Here is a 17,136-nt window from a genome sequence, read left to right on the forward strand (position 1 = left end):
GCCCCATTGTATTATCATTTTCATAATTAAGAAAAAAAACCTTAAGAATAAAAGAATAAAAGGATTATTATTGGTTTATAAAATCCAAGGATTTGGCTAAACACGGTGGAAGGCAAGAGGAGAATTAAAAACGTGTAAATGTGGGCATGGCCACAGCGCGTGGAGCTTTATTTTTCTATTTATAATTAATTATTCAAATAAATTTTAAACTCTTTTTTCTTTTTAACCAAAATAAAAATAAAAAAAATAAAAAAACAGTACAGCTATAAACCATTCCTTTTTATTTATTTTAAAATATTTTCATACATACATACATACACACACATATATATATATTTAAATTACGAAACTCAAAAACTAAAAACCTGTCTATAAATAACCCATCTCTACTCCGATTTCTTACCTCCTCCTCCTCCTCTTCTTCTTCTTCTTCTCATCAACCTTAATCTAAATTTCTTCTATTTTCTACATCCATTCGAATTCCGTTACTTCTCCAAATTCCTTGCATTTCCCCCCTTTCTTCTTCGATTTTTCCGGCTCTGAATTTCTCCTACTTCTGATTATGAGGTTGATGGAAGATTTGTCTTACTCTGCCAACGAAGGCACCCCTGAAATGGACCAAACGGTGTCGCTTCACTCCAGGTTTTCCAATGCCCATCAACAACGGAAGGTTGTTGTTGTTGGCTATGCTCTTACCTCCAAGAAGACCAAGAGTTTCATGAAGCCTAAGCTTGAAGGATTAGCTAGGTATAATTATACCAAACTCCTCCCTCCCTTCTTTCCTTCCTCCTTTTTTTTTTTTTTTTTTTTTGGTTTTTATCCTTTATTATTTATTCTCCGTTTTATGTTATATGATTGTTTGAGTTTCAATGTAGATGGGCTTCTGATTTCTCTGGTGCCCTTGTTTCCTTTTCCTTTTTCTTCTGGTTATTGTTTCGTAGAGGAATATTCCAGAGCCGCTTACGTCGTTTTCTTTTGCCTAGGGGAAGAAGGGGGGAGAGGGTGGGGGGAAATATCAGAATGTTCCAAAAATCTCGTAGTCGGAAATGGGTTGATTAATCAACTTGTATTTCTTTTGTTTTCTTTTGATTCTGAGGCCGTAATTAAGATTGGATCCTGCAAAATAAAATTCTGGGATTTTTTTTTTTTTAATAAATGGGTTTGATCAATTTCGCTATCTTCGTCTTAGACTCTCACATCATGAAGATTATTAAATGATTGTTATTAAATTTACTTATATTCTGTTCTGGGAAATGCAGGAATAAGGGTATATTGTTTGTTGCAATTGATCAAAATAGACCTTTGTCGGATCAGGGTCCTTTTGACATTGTTCTACACAAGGTTGGTCTTTCTTTGAAACTTTCCTCTATGGTTGTATTTCCTTGATAGAAACATTTGATGTTTGGTGGAGAACCGTCTATGTCTTGCTCAGAGTTTGATTCATAATTCTTCTTCCACCACATGTGGATTACATTACATGCATCAAGTTATTGATTTTTATTTTCCTTTTACAATTCACTGGGTCCCATTTGCTGTAGTAAGTTTTGTGTGGTGCTTATGGGTTTTCAACTCTTTCTCACAGCCCTTCTTTCTCTCTTTGTTTTTCTAACATGCAGTTGTCAGGAAAAGAGTGGCGTCAGATTCTTGAGGTTGGTCCTCTTTATTGACTATCAATTTAGTTTCAGTTTGACTTGTTTTAATTTTGTATAAATTACATCTAAACCTCGTGGAATGTAATACTGTTTTACCTAACTTGTATGTTACGCGACATCTATTCACATGGTTGGAGTCGAATGATCACTGACATTGGCTAATCGGCTAACTAGTTTTGATTTATAAAGCTCATCCACATCTGGCGTAATGTGCAGACTGGTTCTCTTACGTCATGAATCATGACTCAGTAGTTGAGGTCGAGGCCTTAAGGTTCCAACAAGTGAGGATGTCTCCACTTCTTACCACGTGGCTGACTTGTTCAGGTTTTCTTGGAAATTTTTGCCAAAACAAGAATTGGCGACTTCTGATTTGCATTAACTTTTATGGGTTCCATTGTCTTGAGTATATGGCTACCCATTTCAACATTCATTAGCCTAAAGTTAGATGGCTTCAGGGTTTCCTAATCCATTATTTCTAAATCCTGGTAGAAATCCAATTTATAGGATTAGATTATGTAAGTCACCCTACTCCTCTTCCTCATCTCAACTGTAAGCTTGCAGTCAGACAAAATGTCATGATTTGTAAACGAGGAAAAGGTTGTGCTGGATTGTTGGGCTACAGGATTCTCAGCTACTAGAAAGTTTGAGGGTCTTCTAACTTTACCATCTTTTTTATTCAACAACTTATCATCTGACATTTAATTGTGTCTGTTTGAACTGTCTTGTTTTGAAACATCCACAAATTTTCTTGAAGAACATAGCTAGGATGTACAAGTGATCGAGGATTGTGGACCATGAAAGTTATATTGTGATTGATTTCTCTATTGTTACTTTTTATACAAATTCTGTGTTTGGAAGGACTCAAACTGATACATTCTTAAATTTCACAAATGTACAATGCCATTTTTTAAAAAACATGTACAATGTCATTTTTCAATTGATTCTTTGTGATCAGGATAGTACAACAAAATTCATATGTGATCTAGTTTTCTAATTGCTTCTTCATTGCTTAAAAAGGTTTTGTAGATGTATAAAAGGAATTGTTGAACTTTTCTATTCTTTTCATTTTGCAGTAGCTGAAAATTCCTTCCTTCCTCCTTTTTCTTCTTCTTCCTCTTCTTCTTTTTTCCGGTATTCTGGCTTACTGATCTTTTCTGGTGGCCATTTGACCATGATGGACCATATACATGTGAAATTTTTGCATTAAAAATATGAAGTTTCATAAAGAAAATGTCTGAAACATTTGCAAATTAACTCCAATTTTTTCTTACCTTCTTTGTATTTGTTTGTAGGAATACAGGCAAACACACCCAGAAGTGACTGTCCTAGATCCTCCAGATGCGATACAGCATTTACACAATCGCCAGTCTATGCTTCAAGCAGTTGCTGACATGGACTTATCTTTATCCTATGGTAAATATTGAGAACTTTTTTTTAAAATTTTGTTTTTAAATAAATAGAAGCAAATGCTTTAATTGAGAAGAAAGTGAAAGAATATGGGGCCATACAAATATTTGAGAATGTTCTGCTTGAGTTCCACACATGATTATTACGTTCTGGAATTTACTGAATGGAAAATGGCCTTTTTGCTATGTGCAGGCAAAGTAGGTGTTCCAAAACAATTAGTCATAAAGAAAGATGCATCATCCATTTCTGATGCGGTGGTGAATGTCGGGCTGAAACTTCCTCTCGGTATGTATACTTATGCAATACACGGAGTCCTATGTAGTTTGTAGCATCTTTTAGAAGATCTAGAGGAGTGATTTGTGTTATAGATATGCTTGTTTACTTAAGGAGGTTGTTGACTACAGACCAGAGAAATTCTTCTGGCTAAGGACAGTATAGTAAAGTGTCTAACAAGCTTTATCCATTCTTATCTCTATCCAATGCTTTTTGTAACTAATAAAATATATCCTGCTAGTGTTTATCTCTTACTTTTTACGCTTTATCCTTACCTATTTCTCATATTGGCATCAGTTGCTAAACCGTTGGTTGCTGATGGAAGTGAAAAATCCCATCAATTATCTTTAGCTTATGATAAGTACTCCCTCCAAAAGCTTGAGCCTCCTCTTGTTCTCCAGGAGTTTGTTAACCATGGTCAGTAATTTTAACCTTCTTCCCTTTAATCCAAGTTACATTCATAATTTGGGATCATGAATTTTATTTCTGATTTGCTCTTATTTATGATGCCAGGAGGCGTCATGTTTAAGGTCTTCATCGTTGGTGAAGCTATAAAAGTGGTCAGACGTTTTTCTTTACCAAATGTCAGCATGTGGGAGGTATTGAAAAATGCTGGCATTTATCATTTCCCAAGAGTTTCTCATGCTGCGGCATCTGCTGATGATGCTGATCTAGATCCTTGTGTTGCTGGTAAGTCTTCAAATTTCAAGAATTGCCCTTTGACACCTTAGACGTCTTCCTCTACTCTTTAATTTTACTTCAAGAGATCAGGATCGGTTACTGTGTTCACAGCATATGTAGAATACTTTGAAGAAAAGTGGAGACATCATTTGTTAAGAATATTTGAATTTCATAACGAGATACTTAACTCTCTACTTGCAGAACTTCCTCCACGACCTCTCTTAGAGAGACTAGCAAAGGAACTCAGACGTAGACTGGTAGGGCTGTTGCTCATTTTCCTCATTTTTCTTTAGGGTGGGAAAAATAGATTGTGGCCATATAGTCATATTGTTTACCTCTATGCAGGGGCTTCGTTTATTCAACCTGGATATCATTCGAGAGTATGGAACTAGAGATCACTATTATGTCATTGATATCAACTACTTCCCTGGTGAGTGGTTTACCTTTTATTTTCGTGAAATCGATTTTGCATCAATCAAGATCTGTTAATGATGGTTTAAAGCTTTTATTCTGGTTGTAGGATATGGGAAAATGCCGGAATATGAGCACATATTCACAGACTTCCTGTTGGGTTTGGTGCAAAGCAAGTACAAGAAGAGAACAACTTACTAGAAAATTCTTTAATTCTCGTATGGTCACGTTCAGTACTCTCCAGATTATATTACAGAACTCTAGAATGAATAAGCGGCACAAGGGCCACTCAAGCAACTCATACAATCTTTTACTTGGCTGAAGGATAAGGACAGGGACGAGGAAGGGGACAGGGACAGGAGAAGCCTTAGCTAGTAGGTGTTATGGTATGAAATGGATTGCTTAAATCTCTGTCCTTCGGCTTCTTAGCCAATTATCTAATGTTATGGCTCGCTCACAAAGTTGACGAGTTTGCAGTTTGGAAGGTGTAAATATGCCTTTTTAACTTTGCATTAATTAGCCCAAATTTGAAACTAATTCTCTCTGGGGTCCTCTGTTCGCTTTTGTTAGGAGGTTACTAGAAAATGGCTGTAAATATTTCTAAGATAGAAGGAATGTGTCAAGGATCGAATGTAAATTTTGATTTAGAAGAATCAATTAACGAAATGTGTTTTTACATGGCAATGGGTAGGTGAGATCGTTATATGATTGTTGATCGAAATGATTTTATAGAAGATTTCTCCCGCTATTTTCTTCCAATTTTTTACACTTGCGAGATTAAAAGCCAAAACAGAGATCACAATAAACTTAACTTTAATATTACATGCATTTGTTGTTGTATGTGAGATCTGTTTGGTTTAACTTAAACTTTTTTAGTGGGATTAGTTTTGGGTTCACGTTGAATTGAAAATCAAATTTGATGACAAATAATATTCTAAAACTTCGAAGTTGCTTCGAAACTTAAATTTTAGATTACTGGTGCATGCATTGATATGACACTTTTGAAAAAGCTATTATTTTAGTTTATTTTTTTGAAAATGTCTTTTCTTATATTCTCAAAATGTCAAACGTGTTATTATTTTAGTTCATGTCCAAGACATTTGAAACATGTTTTAAGTTGAATTGAAGTTTGAAGAGAAGGAGTCGTCTGTATGGGAGGGAGAAGGTGAAGAAGCTTTTCAAACAAAGGTGAAGAAGCTTTTCATACTTAACCTCCATCCACACTTTAACCAGTTGAGTTATGTACAAAGAAAAGAAAAACTTATTAATATTTCATGTGATGCAATTAAACCAAAAAATTTATCCCAACAGGGAAAAATATAAAAAAAGATAGGGTTTGTTGGGTTTACTGTAGGAGTGTAGTAGCCAGCCATGAAAATATGTTTCCAGATTCAGAAATCTTGTAATATACGAAAACCAGAATTTTCTGAAACTTTTCTTCTGACATTACTGCTTCCTCTTTCTTCTCTCTCTCTCTCTCTCTTACTCTTCACTCTTCACTCTTCCTTTTCATCTCATTAATACCTCTCTATTTCTCTTCTCTCTCTCTTTTCTCACTTCAAAGATCCATTATATTTCCCTTTTTCTTTCCCTTTACAATCACCAAATCTCTCAATATTTCTTCAGCCACTGATGACTTCCTTCCCTTACTGTCATGGAAAACAGTGGACAATCCCCAGGAATCTAACGTCTTTACACTCCTTGTAATATAGATTAGTTATTAATCTCGTTATCAATTAGTTATAAGATTGAATCTCAATACAAAAGACACGGAAATTCAAGCATTAGTAAAAACACAACAGAGATGAAACTCGGGAAGAGAAGAAGTGATGATTTTCCATCTTTTTGATCTTTACAAGTTACCGTTTTTATTCAAAAAAGAAGAAGAAATGAAAGAAAAACAAAATTCATGGGTTGAAGATGAAGTTCCCACATTTGCATTTCCAGCTTATAGGCTTATAATTAGAGGTCTCATCTTCACTAGATAAAGCAACATCATGTTTTGAATTAACAGAGAAATATCTACTACTACTTCTTCTTTTTCTTCTTCCTTTTCTTTGATTCTGATTTGAATCATGTAATGCCACTGGTACTTGTACTGCTTCACAATGTCCTCCACATTCCCTACACTTCCTTCTACAGCTTGGTGGTCTTGACCCTATTTGATTCCTCATCATCATCCCCATCTTCTCCTCCTCCTCCGTCGCTACCTCCGCCGACTTCCTTTCTCCCTCCATTGCTTGAATTCCCCTACCTACAATATCCTTACAACTCAAAAACTCAACAATCTCTCTATATATGAAAAAAAAAAAAAAAAAAAAGCTCAACTTTTACAATGACTTACCTTCAATGGATGTGACAAGAATGAGAATGAAAACAGAGAGGAACAGCAAGAGAATTGAAATATGTTTGTTTCTGTTTCTGTGCCAAATTTGAAAGCTGCCCATCTTTTTTCAGTTAAAAAGGGGAAATGGGTGTTAAAGGTTTAAAGGGAATGGAAAGAAGAAGAAGCGTTTAAATAAGAAACGAGATGAAGAATTTTGATGACAGAACCAAAAAAGAAAAGAAAAGGGGTAAAATGAAAGAAAAAGAGAATCAGAGATTGAGTGAGTGCCCACTCTATAATTCAAATTGACCCATCATTTTTAACTTTTTTATATATATGTGAATATGAAGGTGGTACAAGCAATAATCCAAAGAAGAAAAGGGAAGGACATCAGCCTCGTTTCATGAGCCAACGTTCTGTTCTTTTTACATAAGAAAGAAAAGGAACTGTGTGTACTGATGAATTTCAGAAGGGGGAAAAAAGAAAAAAAAAAAAAGGTATATATATATATATATCAAATATCAAATTTTTATGTACATAATCACAAATCTCCAGCTGGGTTTCTCGTTGCCTTTTCATTTTCTTTCATTTTGTCTCCCTTTTTTTTAAATGGATAGAATCTTGGCCAGTTCCACTTCTACACGCCAAATTATTTGGTCCCTTTTTCTTTGAGGATAAAAAAAAGAACTGTTTTTTTAGTTTTTATCTGTTTTTAAAACTATTGTTGAGGATTGTTGTAGAGGAATCGTTGAAAGCTTTGAACATCACTTGTTTTGGCTTAGCTTTTTCTAGTTCTTTCCATTGTTAATGGTTACTCAATTGTCATTATTGGTCATGACCGTCATTATAAGCTTTAGCTCGTAAACTGGACTAGTGGTTTTTCCAAGATAATTAGAAGTGTGTATGGTTATCCTAACCTCTCTTTCTTCTCCATTGTCAAAATAATGAGCTCCATTCAAATACTTCATCTACAATTTTTATATTTGAAATGATTGATTTAGAATATGTATCACTAGTTAAGAGATTAGAGGTTCAAATCTCCTATCTTTATATATACGTTGTTGAACTATAAAAATATTATTAAAATCGAACAAAAACACTTCAAAGCCGATAAGTTTTACGACATTGTGTTAACCAAAATATGAGTACGAGAAGAAGAATAATACTTCTGCGTTGATTTGGGTAGCAATAATTCTCTAATGTTTACCAATATGGCCTCGTTTGATAACAACTACCTTTATTTGTTGTTTATATTTTTAAAAAAAGATAGAACTTTTGGTTACATATAAACTTACTTCTTTGTATTTTGAGATATATTCATTTTTGTTCTTTAAAATATTAAATATTTGGTTTTAATATTTTTAATAAATCTTAAATTTAGTATGTCACATTTTTTTTTTATTGAAATTGGCCAAATAATACTAATCATTTTGGAAAATTATCAAAAACAGCAAATTTGACAAAATATTTACAACATAGCAAAATTTTCAGATTCTATCAATAATAAATATTGATAGACACGGATATACTTCTATCAATGACAATAATAGAAGTTTATTAGTTTTTATAGTTGAAATCCAAAATTTTGTTATAATTTGTAAATATTTTAATTTATTATGTTATTTTTATAAGAGTCAATAACTTTTATATAAAAATCTATTATATGTGAAAATGTTTTCAAGTTTTAAATAAAACACTAGTAAATAACAAAAAGTTAAAAAAAATAAACTAGTAGTAGTGTCTAAATTTAAAATTTTATGAAAACTAAAATTGAACATTTGAAAGTATAATAACTAAAATTTAACAAATTTTAAAGTACACGCACATTTTAACCAATTTATTTAAAAATAAAAATTAATCATGTTTTAAATTTTAAAAATAAAGTTTGATTTTATTAAAACATGGATGGAAAGTCGATAACTAAACAAAGAAACTTATAGTTTAAATTAATATTTTTAAGTTTAATTTTAAAATACCAAATGGTTGTCAAATGAAGTAAGGTTATGAATTAATCTTCCTCGAATTAGGGAAAATGCTTCATCGTTTAAGCAAAGATCGAGGCAAGGGTGGAAGGACAATTTTAGGAATCGAGGATGTATGTGTGGATTGTAATCTTTGATTCCATCCTCGACCTCGACCACCTTGTTTTTTTACCCTCCCAATGTGAAACGTAAATATATATTTACCTCTCTTGTTTCTCTTCTCACAAACAAGAAAAGGAAAAATGTAAACAATAAAAGAAAATTGTGAAACATGATTGCTTGAGCAACCTTTCAATACTAGAAATTAGGGATTAATGACTAGCAAGAACAAATTTTAATAATATGTCTTAATCTTTTGAAACAAATACTTTAATATTTGAAGTTAGAGAAATAATGTTAAATGGACTATAAACACTTTTAATCGTTATTTGACTAACAAAAACAATTAAGATTAATTCCAATATATATATATATAGTCGACAACAAAAAGGATTGTCTAATTGAACTTTCTATCGTATACACAAAACTCTAACGATGTACGCTTTCTTTCTTTTTACACGACTTCATTCTATATATACTAACTTAATTTAGGGAGAGACACAAACAACGAGAGAGTTTTGGGAAGCAAAAAAAGTAATTTACAGGTTTGATTAGCAAATGATGGATGTGAAGGATGTGAAGAATGTGAATGTTTTTTTTTTCTTTTTTTTGTTGTTCTTGAAATTAGAACACAAAATGATGAAAATGGGAAAGGGAGTTTTCAAATGGAAAATGCAGAGATGAAACGTGTGCAGATTTGGGAATCGAAAAACGAAACTCTTTCAGACAGTAAAAAAACAAAGAATCACACACAGACCCAACCCTTTTTCTTTCTTCATCTGTCTCAATCTCATTTGATTTTATACATATAAATATATATAACCATTGGTTCTTCCTTTCTCTCACTTTCCCTCTTTTAAGAAACTGGTTGATGATCTTTAAGGAAGATGCATGTGTGGGTTTGTGATCTGTACAGAACAAGGTTTCTCTTTTCCCTTTTCCCTTTTCCCATGGAAATTAAATTAGGCCATTTCTTAATTAAACGTAACTCTGTTGGGTAGTATGCTACTTTACATTTAGATTTAGATCTTAATAGTTAGTACGTTTATACCAAGCTAAAAAATGAACACATGTTAGATCATGTCATTATATTCATGAACAAATAGTTCTTCGATACAAGTTTGTGATGTTCTTTTCAGTTGATCGTCATTTTCATTGACACTTACGGTGTGTATATTGACATTTTGTAAGTTGTCACGTATAATTTATATATGGGCAATCGATCTCTCATCGAGATCATTAAAGTTTGTCATATATGCCATGAAGGTAAATGATTTATTTGTTGTTGGAAAATAAATGACAAACGGTAATGTTAAATAATGCAAAGATGTCAATGGTAATATAGGGGAGGAATCAAACATGTAGAGTGTTATTTCATGTCAACATGCAAAGTTATGAGTGTAATTTAGTCCCACGACGTTACAATTTGACACTTTAAATTTGAGTTTTGTTTTAATTTGATTGTTAGGTTTTAATATTTACAATTTTAAGTATGGCGTGTTTTGTATTAAAATTTAGTTTAGATTACTGGCGTCAATATTTATTAATTAGTTTTAAATAATTAAGTGAATTTTGAAGAACAAACAAAATTTGTAATATTTTAGAACCCAATTAGTAAAAAAAAGAAATTGATTTGTTATATTTTCAAACTTAATATTAAAAATATTATGCAAATATAAAAATGGTTTTAAATAACAAATTTTCTAAAAAATATTTACAAATATAACAAAATATCAAAGTTTAGCAAAATTAATTTTAAAAATTAGATCTATGACACACCATTTTGAATTTGCAAAAATGACAAAATTCAAGTACAACCCATATTTGAAAAATGCAAAATTACAAATCTACCCTATGGAATTATAAACATCTCCGTTCGTCGTTTGATATGCTGTTGATACACTTTATGTGTTTTTGATATACTCAATATATTAAATAACACTTGATACTCATAATTGGTTTGATACACTTGATATGTTGTTGATATATTTGTTAAACTTTGCAAATACACTCAATCATTTAAATACATTGATACACTAAATATAATACGTTTGTTGTATTGTCGATACATTTATTAAACGATTTGTTCATACACTTGTTGTGTTTTTGTTCATACACTTGATGAGTTTAATACACTCTATAATTTTTATACACTAGTGATAAACATTTTATACTTCACCGATACACTCAACAAATTTAATATATTTGATATAGATCACATGTTTGATATCCTTGATGTGCTGGTACGTTTTCTATGTTTACTGATATACTCAATTGATTAAGATACATTTCAGGTTTTTGTCGATACACTTAATATACTTCACTAGTACGCTTTGATACATATTATATGTTTGATACACTAAGTTATATCATTCATATACTTAATATTACTAAAATGAATTGCATAGAAGTTACAAAAATGAAAATCAGGTAGTAATTAAGTATATCAACAAAATAATACATATAATATAAGTACATCACAACATTTATATACAAAGCTGATACATATAACGTGATGCTCTTAACAAACCAAAGACAACCATCTTCATTACATCCCAACTCAATAGATTTTGAATTAGATCTCAATGTCTTAAACTCAAGATTAGTCTTGAGAGCAGAGTGACTTCAACAAAATTTATTTACTATGTACAAAACAAATTATTCTCCAGAAAAGCCAACTCATTCTTAATATCGATAATATCAATATCTTTAAAAATTGTTAATTCACCTCCCAAATCAGTTTCAACTAGGAAAGAAGAAGTTGAAGAATCAATTAAGCATCAAATATTGTATATATAAAACAAGCAAATAAAGGATATTGGGTAGATTGATCCTTAATTAATATCAAGAACTAAGTCACATTTTTTTTAAAAAACTAGAACCAAACATAAATAAATTAAACAAAGTTCTCCAAATCCCCTCTTGGTAAAAGAGATGAGGAACAAATAAAAAAACAAACAAAAGAGATGAGGAATAACAAATCGTAGCCTTAAATTTTAATAAATGTCGATCGATTCACAAAAGAAAAAAATGATGATCAAAGTCTCTTACCAATTTTGGACACCAAAATATATAAAAGAATACTAAGGATTTAAAAAAATATTGAAAAAAATACGTACCTAAAGAAGAACGGTGGAAAAAAGGAATAGGAAGACGAAGATAAGAGACGTAGTGAAGAGAAGAAACCAATAATTGTGGAGATCGACGGAGTGACAGAGTAGACTACGAAAAGGAAGAGAATGAATGAGAAAATAAAAAAGTAGAAATTTAGAGACGGACATTTTTTAAATAATGAAAATATTAAAATATGAAATATCAATACTTATTGTAAAGTTATTATATTTGCAAAATTAAAAAAAATTAATTATAATATTACTAAATGATATCTATATCGTTTCAATCCAATACAATTTTTTGTTTGGAATGTAAATTATTTTAAAAATAATAAATAATACGAGAAGGACAAATGTCAAATATTAAAAAATTTAGCTGAGTTTTTTTTGAAAGAGAGTATATTTTAAAAAAGTGTTACGTGATTATGGTGTGTTAATCTTCTCCCCAAACGTAAGGAACGACGATCCATTGAAAAAGTTTCAATTCCTGACTCGACCCGCGAAGAAATATCCATTCGAAACTCGTTGACGGAGAGGAGATATTTTCTTGAACTTTTATTGCCCTAGTAAGCAAAAGAAATCTTGTTGATTTTCCAAATTCTTAGAAAGGAGATTAAGAATTGGTGGTAGAGAATTTGCAGTTTCGACGTCCACATTTTTCACTCATCAGATTGCATGTGACTAATTTACTACTACTTCACCACCAACCTTCTGCCTCTCCCTGGCTCCAATTTTCATGATGGGAACAAGTTTTAGGCCAAATCTCAGGTGGGGTTTTCAAATTCAGACTCATTCCCTCAAGAATTCCCCTTCCAAGCTTTCCCCACATGCCTGTTAGTTCCCTTTTCCCTTAACCACTTCATGATTTTGTGTTTTGACGTCGATTCATATCTGGGTTCATAGTTTCTTTGTGAAATATGAGATATAGAGCTTGTCTTTAGTTATTTTGATTCTGTAATTCATCGAACTCCATCGTTCTGTCTATTTGGTTTTACATTTTTAAGCTTACATTGTTCTGCTTGTTATACGTTTTAAATTGTTTTGCGATTATCTCGATCATCTGAAGATGGAAAATTTTTGGGGTTTATTTGGGAATTTTGGATTGAAATTATGAACATCCCGCCAAAATCTTGCTCCGGAACGGTTATATATGTATATATCTGTTACATGCCCTGAATTTACAGTTGTTTAAGTTTTTCGGGGATTGTTAGGCTCTGAAATTTTTCTCAAGGACTACTGACTACCACTGGACTGATTATGAACTGAATTTTCGATGATCTATCTTTAATTTGTTTTCTCCTGCTTAGATACGCGTGAGAAAGAACCTCATTTCTTAAAATATATGAACTGAATCGTGTTTTTAAAGTTATATGATGATATTGGCAATGGGAATGCATTGTTAAGTTAGGTTGGTAAAGTGAAACTCCTTTGGATGGTTTCTGTTTCCTATAAAAGAATAAAATAAGAATACTAGTTATAGTCTCTAATTCGGTTCAGTTCTACAACAGCTAAAGGCAGGGAAGCCGCCTTTAATTCAGGAAGACTTTCCTTCTTCTCCAGTATTTGTGAAGAAGGAGAATCTATCCCTAGAGAAACCTTGAAAACATACACTTGCTTGTCTGAAGCTCCACAAACCTCGGCCAATGATCTGTTAAATTTGGAAGAGATCGAGGTTAGCCCTTTGCAATGAACTTCACAACACAAAACCCACATGTAATCTTGACATCACCTAGTTTTTTGCTTTTCATAGGATGGATTTTATATGTGATCGTGGGTTTATTATTCTTATCTTTCAGATGAACAGTGGGGCAAAGTCACTTGGTCCTATGCATTATGGGATTAAAAGTACCAGGCCATCTAAGGTAGAGGACAATTTTTCTTCCTGTACGAGCTTGCCTACTGGCAAGGCGTCACCTTTTGGCATCTTAATGGAAAACCTTGATGTTTTGGAGGAAACTTTTACTGAATCAGGCATGCTCAGCTTGGAAAGAGATATTGTGCTGCAACTAACAAAACTTGGAGCTTTGGAGTTTTTTAATACCTGTCTATCTAGGACTCTTAAAACTTCAAGTTTTCATGATTCGTCAGGCTTACCCATTGAGGGCGGTGAAGATCACAATGTAAACCAGAAAACCAATGACCAGAATGACAATGTCACAGTTTACTCTGCAAAAAAAGCAGGAAGAAGATCAGTAAAAAAGAGAGCAATGGATAATGCTGATAAAATTGCTTCCCGGCTGCTGACTACAAGAGCTGTTAAAGAAAAAATCCATAGATCGACTGTATTTTCGAGAAAAAAATCATCTAATTCAAGTAAAAGAAGACTGATTGTTGCAATAAATGAAGCTGAAATGTCCACAGGGGTTAAGGTTGATACATCTTTGATGTTTGCACAACCATCTTTTTGATACATATTATGTTAACATTGCTAAGCTTCTATCTCATTCCAGGTAGTTGCAAATTTAGAAAGAATTAGAGAAACCTTAGAAAAGGAATCTGGAAGAATAGCAAGCATGAGTTGTTGGGCTGAAGCTGCCAGTGTTGATATAAAGGACCTGCAGAAACAGTTACAATTTGGTTCGTTCTGCCGGGATGAGCTTTTAAGGAGCACTAATTCATTAGTCGTGTTCCTGGCAAAGAAATACCGATGCTCTGGGTTACCAATGGAGGACTTGGTTCAGGTCTATTCATTACTGTTCTATGAGAAACCTGAGTGCTTTGAATTTCAATGTATATATTCTTTTAAGCTTTGCTTTTTGAAAAAGTATATGGCATTTTTTCCCTTCAGTTATTCATTGATAATAGCTTATCATTTACAAGTTTCATTTTTTCTTGTATGAAACCAAATTTATAGCACCCTCTAATTCTTTTTGGAGATGAAAAGCAGATAATGGTTTTTTCAGCCTACCACCGTAAATTAAGACGAGAATTGTGCTTGATGATTAAGTATTTCACCAAATTAATGCTCATTAAGGAAATTGATGTCAACATATAAATATGCAAATTTTGAATACTGATGCCTTACGGATAGAAATTCATTTCTCAATAGAAGCACATTAAGGAAAATGCAAGAGCTTATGCATCTTTGATGTTTATTTTCTCTTGGATTCGTAGGCAGGAGCCCTTGGTGTGCTGCAAGGTGTTGAAAGGTTTGACCCTAAAAGGGGTTTTAGAATCTCAACATATATTCAATACTGGATAAGGAAATCAATGTCAAGAGTTGTGGCACGGAATTCAAGGGGAATTCAAATTCCAGTATGATGTCTTTTACACCGGGAGGCGAATTTCATAAAAAATTTCATATTCTTGTATAGCTGACTCATCTTTATAATTCTTTGTAGAGGTCATTAACCAAGGCAATAAATCAGATACAAAAAGCACGAAAAGTGTTGAACCACAGTGGTAGGAGATATTCGGATGACGATATAGCAAGGGCTACTGGACTTCCTTTAGCCAAGGTTAGAGTTGCCAGCAACTGTTTAAAAGTTGTGGGTTCGAATGATCAGAAGATGGGTGATGGAGTAAATATGAAATATATGGTAGGATTTGCTCTCTCTCCTGTTCCCTCTTTCATTGAGGATTTCATTATGTTTATGGAAAATTGTCAAAAATAGCGAAGTTGACAAAATATTTACCTTTCATGAAAAAATAAGTGCAACCTATAGAGTGGAAATAATTTGTTTTTTATATATATTTTTTAAAACCCTATGTTTATTAATTGAGAGTGAAGATTTTGTCTACTAAAGTTGGTTCATCAAAAGCTTATATATTGGTTCAAAATGGCAACGCCAGCTTGTAAAGTTGCGCTAACTTAAAACGATCACGTTTAGAATATCCCTTTGCAGACTTTTACAGTGGGAGTGAAAATCTTAAGAACGATGTTTTCCTTCTGGATGTTACAGATTACAAAACATACGAAAACTCTGATTTGATATAATTTTCTTATGGTGCAGGAATTTACAGCTGATATGTCAATACAGAGCCCAGAAGAGACTGTGAAGCGAAAACTAATGAAGAAAGACATCTTTAATATTCTTCAAAGGTTGGAATCAAGGGAGAGGCAGGTCCTGGTGCTGCGTTACGGACTTGTGGATTTTGAACCCAAGTCACTCGAGGAAATTGGAAAACTTCTGCACATAAGCAAGGAATGGGTTCGAAAAATAGAAAAGAAAGCTATGACAAAGCTGAAGAATGAAGAGACTGTGAAGCACTTGAGCCATTACTTGGATTGATCTACTTCTTTCAAGCCACGAGAACCTCCAGTCTTTTCAAAACTTGCAGCCGGCCAAACAAGCCAAGGGGTTCGCATTGCGCTTTCGGGCCACACTAACAAAGTTGTTACAATGAGCATATCTCAATCCTCAACGATTTTCGCCGAGCAATGAATTCTGTACAGTTCCGTATGTGATTCATTACACACCGGCCTCTACACCACTGAAACATCAACCCATCTGGTTGACGGTTCATGTTTTTTGATGTAAAATATGATCTTTACTTCCATCATGGATTGATGGGACTGTACATAGAGATATGCACTTGAACATGGCCAAACCTTTCATATACATATATATACATGCATGCTTACATATATAGCCATTTTAAGCCATATGGGACAACATGTATTAAATTGTATTTCACATACAGGGCAATTCATGCCATTGCTATAGGTGTGTGTGAGGATGAGCATAGTATATTTATTAATACATAATTTCTTTAAAGCTTTTGTATTCACATGTGACTTCAGGGCAGGTTCATGACTTTGCTTACATTTCTTTACTGAGAAGAAATTTGAAGGACTTTACAATACTTTTCTTGCTTGAGAAGGAATGGACAAATGAAATTGTGAGTTGAGAGAGAAATCTGCTTGGTTTGACAACGTTGGCAAGAGCATGCTTTTGCCCTGGTCAAAATTGAATGCTATAATTTATTGTTATCAGCTGCTTTGCTTTTCTTGATGAAGGGGAAAGCTGACACCAAATTGGATAGGAGAGGCCCGCTTGTATGTATGCTAAGCCGTACTAAATGGTATAAGATTAGACCATTGGAACGTGGAAAAACAACCTTTTTCTCTCTCTTTTTTCGGTTAAGTCGATGAGAAAACAGGTTGATTTCAATTATACTTCAGAGTAGAAATCATTTTAATATTTAGAAGTTTGAAAGACTTTTAAACAGTAGCTTTGAAAGCAACTGTT

General features: G+C 32.9%; 3 protein-coding genes across 8 annotated transcripts; 2 read left to right on the top strand and 1 right to left on the bottom strand.

The window, feature by feature from the left end:
* The first annotated feature begins 356 nt into the window (after positions 1-356).
* LOC101206636 (inositol-tetrakisphosphate 1-kinase 3) lies at positions 357-5,145 on the top strand. 3 transcript variants are annotated; one of them, XM_011651411.2, is made up of 10 exons: positions 357-747; positions 1,260-1,341; positions 1,617-1,649; positions 2,945-3,065; positions 3,252-3,344; positions 3,630-3,749; positions 3,846-4,022; positions 4,215-4,270; positions 4,359-4,443; positions 4,534-5,145. In XM_011651411.2, the coding sequence occupies exons 1-10, from the start codon at positions 563-565 to the stop codon at positions 4,623-4,625; spliced, it is 1,044 nt and encodes a 347-aa protein (XP_011649713.1). In that variant the 5' UTR covers positions 357-562; the 3' UTR covers positions 4,626-5,145. The 3 variants fall into 3 exon arrangements, with proteins under 3 accessions (XP_011649713.1, XP_031737222.1, XP_011649714.1); XM_011651412.2 differs by lacking the exon at positions 357-747 and adding an exon at positions 1,869-1,976; XM_031881362.1 differs by lacking the exon at positions 1,260-1,341 and having other exon boundaries at positions 608-747.
* Positions 5,146-6,229: 1,084 nt separating this feature from the next.
* On the bottom strand, positions 6,230-6,992 carry LOC101206401 (EPIDERMAL PATTERNING FACTOR-like protein 2). Its single transcript, XM_004148382.3, has 2 exons — positions 6,769-6,992; positions 6,230-6,678 (listed from the first exon to the last, which is right to left on the bottom strand). The coding sequence occupies exons 1-2, from the start codon at positions 6,869-6,871 to the stop codon at positions 6,332-6,334; spliced, it is 450 nt and encodes a 149-aa protein (XP_004148430.2). The 5' UTR covers positions 6,872-6,992; the 3' UTR covers positions 6,230-6,331.
* Positions 6,993-12,388: 5,396 nt separating this feature from the next.
* LOC101206167 (RNA polymerase sigma factor sigC) lies at positions 12,389-16,675 on the top strand. Of its 4 annotated transcripts, none has more exons than XM_031881306.1 (7): positions 12,389-12,712; positions 13,453-13,657; positions 13,741-14,313; positions 14,395-14,625; positions 15,059-15,199; positions 15,286-15,483; positions 15,898-16,675. In XM_031881306.1, exons 2-7 carry the CDS (start codon positions 13,631-13,633, stop codon positions 16,174-16,176), a joined length of 1,449 nt encoding a protein of 482 aa, XP_031737166.1. In that variant the 5' UTR covers positions 12,389-12,712; positions 13,453-13,630; the 3' UTR covers positions 16,177-16,675. The 4 variants fall into 4 exon arrangements, with proteins under 4 accessions (XP_031737166.1, XP_031737168.1, XP_004148429.2 ...); XM_031881308.1 differs by having other exon boundaries at positions 12,390-12,712; positions 13,453-13,616; XM_004148381.3 differs by having other exon boundaries at positions 12,393-12,777; positions 13,453-13,616.
* Positions 16,676-17,136: the final 461 nt, after the last annotated feature.

The sequence above is a fragment of the Cucumis sativus genome, chromosome 2 (assembly GCF_000004075.3).
Source record: "Cucumis sativus cultivar 9930 chromosome 2, Cucumber_9930_V3, whole genome shotgun sequence".
NCBI classification, from domain to species: domain Eukaryota; kingdom Viridiplantae; phylum Streptophyta; class Magnoliopsida; order Cucurbitales; family Cucurbitaceae; genus Cucumis; species Cucumis sativus.

Coding starts and splice junctions, on each gene's coding strand:
- LOC101206636 (XM_011651411.2), top strand. CDS start 563: ATGAGGTTGATGGAAGATTTGTCTTACTCTGCCAACGAAGGCACCCCT. Junction 1,342..1,616: donor TTGACATTGTTCTACACAAG/GTTGGTCTTTCT, acceptor TCTAACATGCAG/TTGTCAGGAAAAGAGTGGCG. Junction 4,023..4,214: donor TCTAGATCCTTGTGTTGCTG/GTAAGTCTTCAA, acceptor CTCTACTTGCAG/AACTTCCTCCACGACCTCTC.
- LOC101206167 (XM_004148381.3), top strand. CDS start 12,681: ATGATGGGAACAAGTTTTAGGCCAAATCTCAGGTGGGGTTTTCAAATT. Junction 14,626..15,058: donor CAATGGAGGACTTGGTTCAG/GTCTATTCATTA, acceptor TTGGATTCGTAG/GCAGGAGCCCTTGGTGTGCT. Junction 15,200..15,285: donor CAAGGGGAATTCAAATTCCA/GTATGATGTCTT, acceptor AATTCTTTGTAG/AGGTCATTAACCAAGGCAAT.
- LOC101206401 (XM_004148382.3), bottom strand. CDS start 6,871: ATGGGCAGCTTTCAAATTTGGCACAGAAACAGAAACAAACATATTTCA. Junction 6,679..6,768: donor TCTTGTCACATCCATTGAAG/GTAAGTCATTGT, acceptor AGGATATTGTAG/GTAGGGGAATTCAAGCAATG.